Source organism: Haliotis rubra, unplaced genomic scaffold (genome assembly GCF_003918875.1).
Source record: "Haliotis rubra isolate DU_JTF1 unplaced genomic scaffold, ASM391887v1 Scf1556, whole genome shotgun sequence".
In the NCBI taxonomy this organism is placed as follows: Eukaryota; Metazoa; Mollusca; class Gastropoda; order Lepetellida; family Haliotidae; genus Haliotis; species Haliotis rubra.
Genome location: NW_025765510.1, coordinates 29,558 through 42,178, shown reverse-complemented (window position 1 = coordinate 42,178; position 12,621 = coordinate 29,558). Strand labels below are relative to the sequence as shown.

At 40.3% G+C, this 12,621-nt stretch overlaps 1 protein-coding gene across 1 annotated transcript; it reads right to left on the bottom strand.

The window, feature by feature from the left end:
- Positions 1 to 8,247: 8,247 nt before the first annotated feature.
- On the bottom strand, positions 8,248 to 10,104 carry LOC124270889 (peptidase M20 domain-containing protein 2-like). Its single transcript, XM_046705950.1, has 2 exons — positions 9,742 to 10,104; positions 8,248 to 8,400 (listed from the first exon to the last, which is right to left on the bottom strand). The coding sequence occupies exons 1-2, from the start codon at positions 10,102 to 10,104 to the stop codon at positions 8,248 to 8,250; spliced, it is 516 nt and encodes a 171-aa protein (XP_046561906.1).
- Positions 10,105 to 12,621: the final 2,517 nt, after the last annotated feature.

Genomic DNA, 12,621 nt, shown 5'->3' with positions numbered 1-12,621 from the left:
ACGCGGTTGTGCTGTCGTCTTATATGATACGGTGTACACCTATAAATAGTTCATGCTGCAGCAGGGTTTAAATCTGGGTTACATCTATGTATATGCTCCCATATCGGCCTATTATTCAACACACATGTCTCAGTGCATGCAATGTGTACACATCGAATCCTAAAAATCAAGGGGTCAAGGTGCCCGCTTGATGTGTACCTATATGGCTAGATCTGAATCGTTGGTCTTGACGAAATACCATGAATCCCATCTAGGAACGAGACAAATTTAAGCTGGAAAATATGTATCCTGTTAACAAGCAAACAGCTATACCTTTTTTCCGAGTCACTGAAAGTCACGTGGCACCGAACACGTTAATCGAAACTATATCGAAATGAAAGCTTTTTCCATCAATTTTCACTTGTTTTCTTTTAAGGCTTCTTTTTAATATGGTAGAATGAAACGTGTCGGCAGGATCTATCGTTGCAGCAATACCACTCGGGTGAGTGAGTGAGTGAGTTTAGGTTTACGCCGCACTCAGCCATATTCCACCCATATGGAGGCGGTCTGTAAATAATCGTGTCTGGACCAGACAATCCAGTGATCAACAGCATGAGCATCGATCTACGCAACTGGGATACGATGACATATGTCAACCAAGTCAGCCAGTCTGACCACCCGATACCGTTAGTCGCCTTTTACGTCATGCATCGATATCGTTTTCCTGCTGCCACAAGGGACCTAATACACAGCATATGACAGTGACCTTGGTCAGTGCACGGAAGCATTATCTCTTGTATCATCTGAAAGATTGTGTCATTAAGGCATTCCAGTGTATCTATGTAAGTCTGTCAACTTTGGTTATACATTTCAAAGTATTCGGTGTCCTGTGTACGTTTTTCTATTTACATTTATAACATATTTGTTTGAAAACGTAGAACCGTTTCATCCCTTTTATGCCAATCTCAGCGCCCACCCCACCCAAATAGTTGTAACATATCATTTCATGATGCCCCTTTAAACATCATGTCCGATATTAGATGTCCAGTCCTATGTGGTCAGTCAGTTCTTAACGTGCCTAACCTAACGCATAACATTGTGGGTTGTCGGGTGTGGTCGATTGGGATCAATTGGAGTGCGAATGAACCATAACTGCAGGTCGCCATTGTCCGAGTATAACTGTTAGGAGTGTCCCGTACCATACAACACTGCGGGCAGAGCGGGCATGACTTGACATTACTTCAAATAATGATATCACCAGGGGAATTGCGTCATGATCCGCATGTCAACAGTTAAACACGGAGGGTCGTGCGGTCTGATCTAACCTATTTAAATGATGACCTACTTTCTACAATACTCTTTTCTTCGTTTACATTCCAATGTTTAAGAGATGGTATCCCTCATTATGTCATCTTTGCAAATGTTCTTCCATCCATGCTACCTTCAGACGAATGGCAGACTTTTAACCCTGGTATGCGTGTCCCGCATGAACTGCACAAGCATTTCTCTCCTCTTGGTGTTCTGCTTCTATCTTCTGGATGTGTTGTAGAGACTCAGCTGTCTCCACTGTCGATGATAGTCACCAAACATCCTGACATACGTAACCACAAACGTGTCAACAATGATATAAAGGTATAAATATCCGCTGTGACAATAAATACAACATATAACATAAATATATTTTACAATGCCACTGATGATTTGTCTTCAGGCAGAATAAGTGTAATTTCGTTCGCAGACGCAGTGTCATACTTAATGAAACTGCAGTGTAGACTGGATGCGTACTATCAGGGATAATCTACAATTATATATGATTCATGATAGTTAGGGATAGGATGGAATGTCTAAATGTACTTTCAATTATTTCCTGTATTCACCCTGTTTAGGAAAAAACAACCAAAATTGTTGTTTCTGAGTCTAACGATTAAAAAGAAATTACGACCTTCATATTTAAAAAATGCCATCCCTCCATAATATGTTTTTGAACATGTTAGTGTGCAAGTGGTTTGTGTGTTTTTTAGTGTGCATTCCTCTCTGCATAAGGAGAAATCTACTGACGGGATTTTGTGATTTGTGACAATGTATAATTGTAACATTGAAACATTGACATGATATGTTTATGATAAATAAAGAGAAATCGACTGACTGACTGATTTTGTATTTATTTATTTCTATGTCCATGTGGTGTTGAGGTAACTGTAGTTGAAATGAGTTTGTTTTATATTTGAATGTATTATGAATAAAATATATGACATAATACATTCAAATATATAATAAGCTCATTTCAACTACAGTTAATATAGTTGAATAATCATAGTTTAATATGGACATATGGTAATCACTGAATACTAATAATTAAAACCAAATGGAGCCATACAGATTCTGATTTACTGCAACTTATGGAACATGGTTAATGTGATTAATAGAAAAGAAACTCAATGGGAAACATAATTGAACTAAGTAAATAAATAAAACCATCTGAAAGTAGAGGATAAGGGAAACCCAATGGAACCTCATAGGAATCTGCGTAACGGAAACTCACTGGAGCCATACAGGAATCTGGGTAACGGAAACGAACTGGAGCCCTACAGGAACCTGGGTCACGGAAACGCACTGGAACCATACAGGAATCTGGGTAACGGAAGCGCACTGGAGCCCTACAGGAATCTGGGTAACGGAAAAGCACTGGAGCCCTACAGGAAACTTGGTAACGGAAAAGCACTGGAGCCACACAGGAATCTGGGTAACGGAAACGCACTGGAGCCATTCCGGTTTCTGGGTAAGTTTGTAAGTTATTTTTCCTGTGTGTTTGACGAGGATGTGATACGCCCCATATCCGGGAAAAGGTTTGGAATCCACTAAGTTGCTTGATTGTCAAAACAGTGAAAGATTTGATCAGTGACGAGGACATTGCAATAAGATATGTTGAGTATCTTGAACAAACTTATTGTGCAAAAAGATCAGCGACTGTTCTGCCTCGTCATTCAAAACAGATAATTACTGACAAGGACAAGAAAGTAAATGCACTTGCTGTTACTCTTTCACGGGATCAATCCTACAGATGAAAAGTCGTTCCGACGTCGCCTAAAAAGTGATGTCCACAGATCTATCTTTTGCCTCAGTGAGAACTGAGACCTGCTCTGTGAAAGATTGGCAAAGAAAAAGACAGATACATCGTGTTCTTTTTATGACTCAGCATCAAAACCAATTCAACAACATCAGTGGCTCTGCTGTCAGTTGTGAAGAAACTTCTGAACAGAACTGCCTTGACAGTTATTGCGCCACCAGTGGGCGTATACTAGTAATAACCAAAGCAATTCATATAACAATTGGCGCATATCCAGTATCATGTTTGACTAATTTACAGACAGTCACGGACAGTCGTGCGCAGTCGTTGGTCTCCCAGCAAGCTCATAGGCGTCTTTTAACGTTAATTTGTATTTTCTGAGTACCTGCAATCATTGCAGTATAATGTGCCCAACAAACAATTACCATGCACGTGCAAATTGTTGAATAAACGTCTTTCCGGTAGTGTATAACTAGGTATCTATTTGATATTAATCTTTATTTAAAGGTCTATTCAACTTCTTTCAATGATAGGAATCTTTTCTGGTATCAACTACCCGAAGAGGAAGTTGTATTCAGGAAACCAGTTTTGGTAAATCAATTATTTAGATAATTAAGAAGTACGTGTGTTTACATGGAAACTACATGTCTTGTTCTGTTCTTGTACTGTGGTGACGCGTACTAGGAGGTGTGATACAGCGGACCCATAATTTTAAAAGTTTAAAAGTTTAAAAGTTCATAAATTGAAATCTAGAACAATAAGTAAGTTTATTATGCAGCATATTACACACTTTACGAAGGAACCATGAAAAATCACTGGAGCAAAATGTGCAAATAACACTGAACTATATCACGACACCACTGAGCAACGAAATTTTTACTTGGATTTGTTCTTTGATAAGATATTGTCATCCAAAGTATGGCATTAGAAGTGTAGTTTTAGTGGGTGAGCGAGTCAGTTGGTTTTAATGCCGCTTTGAACAGCATTACAATTATCTCACGGCTTGTCAGGTTGATGTGTCAGAAAGGCTTAAATTGATGCAGGTCCCAGATGTTTAACACTTGGGTGAAACCGGTTAATCTGAAATATAGAATAAATACATAATATATTGTTACATATATAGAGAATACTACACGAGGCCTCATTACATACGAATTATACGAAACGAGTGTCCTTCCTATGGTATCTGACCGAGCGAAAGCGAGGTCAGAAACCATAGGAAGGTCACGAGTTTCGTATAATTCGTATGTAATGAGACCTCGTGTGGTATTTTATTTATTACCCACGTCTTACATGCAATGAATTGACAACATAGCGTATTTTTATTATTGTTGAGGTTTGAAACCGAAACCGGTTTCATAAAGAGGTTGCGGAAGAATTTTGTTCTGAAGTACACTTTTTTGCATGACGTCACACTGTATTGACGTCACTACGCCATTACCGTCTGTCCCCTTGGTAACCGACGTCACGATGCATGTCAGTTGTCATCGCCTCTCGTACAGCCTCCTACAGTAAACTACTCCGTAGCACCCCGTTTCTTGGTTAGCAACTGCTTCACTCGGCTAACATCACTGGTGGAAACATTGCGTTTATGTTTTTCGACGGATATAACGTCTCAGTTCGACTCACAATTAAACAGCGACACGGCAACGTTCGCAATGTTTATATTCCGACAATGCATCTAAGTTGTAGAATGAATGAATTCACGTGCTTGTTATGAATGAACAAGTAGTTCCGTCACAACGTGACCTAACTGAGAGGTCATCGGTTATCTAATCAAATCGTTAGAATCTCAGGTCAAGTCGTTACGACACAGGTCAACGCGTTACGACACTCGTGTGACGTACGAGATTAGTATGCAACTACCCATACGTTGACCACGTGGGTAATAAAGGCTTACATTGCTTCAGGATATGTGCAGTATTGAAAAAGATCGCTGTTTAAGTATTCAGAACTTAATTTATGGGTAAATTTTGAGTATCAACAATTGGCCTTGGTCTAATCAAATGACAGATACCGATAAATGAGTGTTGTTTTAACGCTTTATTAGTATGTCTCTATTTCATTTGTTTGCATCGTACAACCACTTCTGGAATGTTTATATGGACAAGCATTACACATGGTAGCAATTGAAACTGCATACAGAATTGTATGTTACGTGGCTAGCTGCTATGAGGTGGAATTAAAGCAGAACATAAGAAGTTCGCCGATAGGCGCGTGTGACATGGGATTTACTTTCAACACATTGTGAAAGTTGGTACCGAAAAAGACTTTTCAAATTTCGTTGAAGGTGTGTTAGAATTTGACAACTTGTGTAAAATACCAATAAAATACCTTAGTTAAGGCATGTGATATTCCTCTGTTTTACCCCCCTTTGTTAATGCCTTCATCAAAATTACAGCTTCTCCCACACATTGTCAAATATTCATAATGAGAAGATATTTGTTCACACAGAATCGTGTGACTTGAAACATCAGAAACTGGCTTAACACATATACCGATGTGGGGTATTTAGCCTGGATCTTCCACGTGACTAGCGTTAGGTTCAACAATGCGTCATGGCCAGATCTCCCTTTCGGTGAGAGGGAGCGAGAAAGGTGAACAGATTGGTGCTCTTCTGTTTCTCGTAGGTTTGTGAGTGGGGAGATGGTGATGGTTTGTGTTGATGTATTTCTGAGATAGCTGGTAGGATATAATTCACTTATTGACCAATTATGTCTTCATCAGACGCGTTGGCATTTGTATATCACAATATCAGACGTTTATTACAAGATGTTCTTTCATGTCAAGGGGGAGAACCTTTGCGCTCACAGGATTTAGCTTCAAACGCTTGTCTTCCTTTCAAACACATTGTGAAATATTCATGCCCTGTGCTGTGTTGGATTGGATTTAGGATATATGTCTGTGCATGTAACTGGACTGTCGGCAAACTTTAGGTCTCTCTCGACCAATGGTGCAAGACGCAGTTTCTAATAAAGTCATGGGATTCAATGGCAGTGTCCATTTAGCGTGGTGGAATACCTGTGTCAATACCTGTGTTGTCACCTAAATGGGTGAAGTTGTCCGCAGACAGCAAAACAGATTACAAACAACTATTTGCATACTTAACTATAATTTTGTGAAAAGGGGGAAAAGTCTGATTACACTCTCTTGAAGGCGAAAGTGAGAATTTGTTGCTACGCCGCTTTGGGCAATTATTATGACAGGCGATATCAGAAATGAGCTTCACAAATGCACCCATGTGGGGGAATTTAGCCACTTTCGAGATGGTTAGTATGGTGCCAATTTCTTTAATGAGCTGTTGGCTCTTACTCAGGAGCGAGAATTTACGGCCGTTAGCACTGTATGAAATAAGGCCCGTCCGACCGCCCGAGACGGGTTACATTTCAGACGGACGGTCTAGATTTACATCTAGTCAGCCCGATGGTCTGGTAAAAATTTAGATGTGATATATATCTGAGTCATATATTGGTGTCTGGTCTGGGTAAAACCATTTTGGACTGGTAACATTTTGAAGATACCAGTTCTGATGTCTGGCTGGGGTTTTGGCTTATTTCATACACTGGCCGTTAGCATTTTCATGATATAAATGTTCTTTGTATTCTTAGGGGAGAACCTTTCAGGTATGGTTATAGATTTCACCGCATCTCTTATCATGTGGATGTATACCTCAGGATATATAAACTCTTAAACTCAATGTACATTCACGTATGCTTTTGTGTACTTGTTGTACGCTAATACTGCAGCTGTATTGTTATTTGTATCTCTTCATTGTTATCCGGATCTGTTTATATTCCAGCAAAAGTACTGAAAAATGTAAAGCCAGCTGTGGCTTCAAACTACAAAGCCATCACACGAGAAACGTTTGCAACAGTGCGAAATCTAATTACATGTACATGTACTGTTAATCAACCGACTGTTTAGGAAAGCTGCATTTCACACATTCCAATGGTTCTAAATAGCTGGTGGCTGGAAGTCCATTATTCGTGATCTGTCATAAGTAATAAGCAATATAATTACATCAAAGGTTCGTAAATGAATAAACTCTCATTCAATGAATGCTCGCATCCGTCAGGATTGAAAGTTGGGATGATTCGGAAATATATTTTTCTTCTCTCATCAAAGAAAATGGATGCGGATTCAGCGGGCGAAAAATACATTTTGGCAAATGTAAACGATAAGCACTTTAGGTACAGGAGGGTGCTGAAACCAAGGAGCACTCATACTTGGAATGCTATATCCGTCAGCAATGTCAGATTAACTAAGGTCAAATGAAAGTTTCAACTTAGTTTGTAGTATATATTGTACATAGATTGACAATGCAATGGAAACGAACCTAGGCAGAATTCATATCTCTTCTGAAGTCCTCCTTCATCTCTGCCAGGGTATTTGGTGATGTGTAGACGTCAACAGCCGTCATGGCGAGGGCCTTCCCAATGTCCAGCGTGTATGGTTGTGCTTCAGGCGAACCTGGAAACAATCAAGTCGCCCAACTAGAAAACTGGTGTGTTTTGATGTGAAAGAAGTCACTCGTGTCGATTTTAGTCAGACATTTACAAACATTTGATCATCAAAGATTGGACAACTGTCAGTCGTGGAATTTGCAAGTATTGTGTTTCAGATCACTAGCATAACCTTTGTCAGACACTTCCTTCTTTCAGTCTAAGAAGAGTTGTGCATATGGCTACTCCGAGTCTGATAAATAATGATTATGTCGTTTGCGTTTAAACCCACATTCCGATGTCATGGATGTTTAGTCTCTGGCTGATAGTGCTGACTCATACATGCTGACAAATCGTTCAAGAAAATCAGTCGGCAGCTTGGGAACTCAGCGTGTTGGAACCTTTGTTATTCCCAGTTTATGCTGAGAATGTTCTCTGGTCTCTGCTGATACAGGGGCGGTGGGGTAGCCTAGTGGTTAAAGCGTTCGCTCGTCACGCCGCAGACCCGGGTTCGATTCCCCACGTGGGCAAAATGTGTGAAGCCCATTTCTGGTGTCCCCCGCAGTGATATTGCTGGAATATTGCTTAAAGCGTCGTAAAACTAAACTCAGTCAGTCAGTCAGTATAGTTGCTTGACAACGGTACAAAAATCTGTATCGAAACGTCGCACTCACGAAATATAGAAGCTGTTATCCATTAAAAATTGTTCTGTATTGTACGTCTCAACTTCTAAAATGCCACTCAAACAAGGTGTGTATCTTACTTTACTGCGGACAGGAAGACAGGAAATGCGGTTACACATGGCGCTGGATGCGCCATCATCGCAGCATCGACATCCTTGAAGACGTTAGCGTTGATGAGATCAATTTTACCACCACCCTTCTCTTCCGCTTGAGTACTCAGTACAGTTAACTTAAATAGAACATTTTGAAATAAATATTCGTCGAAACAAACGCATTCCACTTAAACTATCCGCTTTTAATATTGGTTCAGTTTTCAGACAAGCAATCCAAAAGACATATTGCACTTGCTCTTTCCCTCTTTGGCCCCCGGTATTAACGGGTTGAAAAAAGGCCGGGTTTGGTCGAAATAAGTAAACTGTGTGTGAGTGGAGTACCAATGGTAAACCACACCCATAAAATCTCCCAAACCACGGCATGTACACACATTCACGTGTAGATGAAAGTGTATTTGTGTTCGTCTCCAGCTGCGTTCATTCTGGTCGTTCTCAAAAATGGTTCCGTGGTCCATCCGTCTTCAGTAACATGGAACATTTACAATATATTGTGTGTCATGTCAAACAGGTGTTATTTGTCAGTCATACCATACTTAGTAGTTACAAGCATGAGTTTACCACCCACATTTGTTAACTTCGAATACAGGTACGGTCAACAATTTGAACATTTAAGACCAAATCAAGATCTGCTCAGCACATTTATTAAAAGAATAACATCAAGTCAAGCTGATTTGAAGCTGATGTTTTTAGACTAAACTTCAATAATGAGCAGTGTTCGTCTGATCAGTTTAGCATGAACTAATACCTTTCTTCAATCATCGGATTATATTTTCGGACGTCATCGATTCCGGGCGGCAGTGTTTACTCTTGCTATAACGAGGCGGGATGTCAGCATTGTAAATACTCAGATGATGAGAAGTATCAACGTTGTCTTTAATAAACTATTAACGTGTTTTACAACCCCTAACACGATGATACTGGTAAAAATTGCTTCTTCGCGAACAACAAAAAAATATTAGATTCACCTAGACTTTTTGACAGTAGGTGTCACTAAGCAACAAAAGTGTGAAACTGCAACATGCAACGTGATTGGTTCGCTAAAAGAAATAAACTAATCGCAATCAGTTTTACAAAGCGCTTCAGTTTTGCTCATTACACGCCTTTGTACGCTTCGCATTGCCATTCGCAACAGAGGCTGCAGGTGATTTGTTGAGTTCCGAGCGCTTACAATAGCACTCGCTTCATCATGGGATGATAGTTCTATATGTTTAAGAAATACATAATAAGTTTAGAGTTTTGCATGAGTTGCTACGCGGAAACAAGCTCGTAATGCGTTTCAGATTTATGTTTAGGAATGCACTAACACGACACGTCCATACTACTACAGTGCATCATTTGAAAATTTCGTGCGTGGATGGTGCAAAGCCCGGTCAAGAAGCAACACTGGTCTCCACGCAAATACAATAAGATTGAACGACACTTCATCTCACAATTTTGACAAATGATATAACACTGACCTTTCCTCCCGTCCCCGTTGCCTGTAGCGCCGCCTTCACACCAAGACCCGCTGCTACGCCCAATTCAGCTATCAGGTTGTGGCCACAGGCGTGTCCGATCTCCGGCAGGGCATCATATTCACACAGTATGGTCACGTGAGGACCTGTTCCATCTTTACCAAACACTGCCCTGAAGGCTGTATCAAGCTTGTACTTCCTCTCAACCTCAAATCCATGCTTCTCAAGAAAATCTGTCAGTACTTGATGAGCACTTACCTCCTCATAATATAGTTCAGGAGTTTTCCATATAGCCTGACTGATTTCGTTAAGGTCAGCAGCATATCTGTCTATTTCCTCACATGCCGTTTCTTTCATAGCTGCCATCCTGCGTGAAAAAGTGTCGTGGGGATATTGATCAGTAAACGGTAAGCTTGCACATCATACCATTTTAATCAAGTTCACTGCAATGTCACACAGGTGTGAGTATGAATACAGAACAACGCGATTTCATTGGACCCCGTGAGTACGCACATCAGTAGATACGAGCGGACGATAATGTCATTGTTCGTGAAAAGGCTGTCATGCACATATCGTTAAAGTTACATGTAATATAACTATAATAAAATTTATAATATTCAAGTTAGACATTTTGGGGTAATTATGTTTTTTATTCTCAATTCATTTGTACACATACGTTAAGATCTTCAAACGTCTTCATTGACAGTTTCCGAACAGATGCACGTGTTAAATGTTCAAGTGAATTGTATGAGCCGGCAAGTTCTTGAAAGCATGAAGTGCACATGAAAAGCCAAACAAACATTTTGATGGTACCTTACTGAGCACAGTGACTCAGGACATGCCCTCCGCATACAGTACAGTTATTATTTGACACGATTTTATCGGGCCATATTCACCAAAATTATGCCTGCACGTTCAGAAGGTAACATGAGTCACTAGCATGAAACCCGTGAAGATCCGGGTTAGAAATGGTCTTCATCAACCCATGCACGCTGACTTGGGGGGGGACACATGTCATTGTATCCCAACTGCGTAGATCGATGCTGATGTTGTTGACCACTGAATTGTCTGGTCCAGACTCGATTATTTACAGACCGCCGCCATACAGCTGGAATATTGCTGAGTTATTACACACGGCATATAACAGCGACCTTGGTCAGTGCACGTAAGCATTATCGCTTGTGTCATCTGAAAGGCTGTGTCATTAAGGCATTCCAGTGTGTCAGGCATTTCAAAGTATTTGGTGTCCTTAAACATCATGAATTGCCCAATGGCAAGATATGTAGGGTTTTTTATTTACTACGCCCTCGAGAACGTTCACATTTATAACATTTATGTCTGCAAAAGTAGAACCTTTTCATCCCTTTTATGCCAATCTCATCCGCCCGCCCCACCAAAATAGTTGTAACATATCATTTCATGATGCCCCTTTAAACCTCCATGTCAAAAAATGTCCGAAATGAAACATCCAGTTCAACATGGTCAGTCAGTACTTAATGTACAGCGTGATGACAAAAGTATTCGCGACTTTTCGATATGGCGGAAGTAAACACAAGACCATATGAAAACTTTAAACAGCGATATTTAAAAAAACTTATGTCATACCTCAGTACTTGGTCAAGTTCCCCTTGGAGCGTATGCAGGCCATAATCCGTCGTGGAATTGATTCATATAAGTTTCTAACATAGTGTAGAGTGATATTTGTCCATACATCGTGGGTGGCGTCATACAGTGCGTCAGTGGTCAGGACAGTTTGTGATCGTCGCTGTAGTGTTCTTTTGATGTGTAGCCATACATTTTCAATAATATTGAGACCGGGAGACTGTGCAGGCCAAGTCATGCAATTTACAGCATTGTCACGTTTGTATTCCTGAATAATTCGTGCCCGATGCACTGGAGCATTGTCATCTTGAAACCGATATGGTTTGTTGTTGAAGTGCCGAGCTATAACGGGCCAGAGGTTGTCTTCAAGTATTTCACGATACTTGACAGCATTAATATTACCATCAACACGACACAAGGTGCCAACACCGTACCAAGTTAAAGAACCCCAGATCACAACTGATAACCTGGCCTGTTTCGAGTGAATCATGCATTCGGGACGATAGGCTTCATGCGCACTTCTCCAAACGAAAACTCTTCCATTCTGACCAATAACTACCTGCGATTCATCACTGAATATCACCTGTTTCCACTGATATTGTACTGTCCAAATTCCCCATTCCAAACACCAGTGAAGTCGTTTCCTTCTGTTCACTTCCTTCACAACAAAGCGCTTTCTAATAACCCGACGAAAAACACCATTCCGATGCAAAACTCTTTGAATTGTTCTACTGTTACTTGTTGATGTTGACCAACATTATAATCATGGGTAATGTCTCTTAGAATGTTAAATCTATTCTTGCGCACACTCCTCAACAAAACATGTTCACTACGAATACTCACTATTTTCGGCCTACCACTTCGTCGGCTGTTTTCAACATTATCACGATTCAAATATTTTTTTCCAAACATACCGAATTGTTGATTCAGGTACACCTAATAATTTCACAATGTCAGAAGTGTTCTTTCCATTCCGTTTCAAATCCACAATTAGTTCTTTCGTACTGATTTTGAGTTCCTTTGATTTTCGGCCAATTGTTTACTGCAGACGATTTCTGCATTCCAAGCAGACGACATATGACGTCATTGCACATGCGCACAAATCGTATATCAAGCTCACAAGCGACGTATCAAGCATGAAAATCTGTTCAGTATTTGCGAAGCAAGAGACAAAATACGAGACGTTTCAATCAAAGCCGAACGGCCATATTTGCCAAATCGCGAATACTTTTGTCACGACGCTGGTAACGCATAACATTGTGGGTTGTCTTGAGTGCTCGA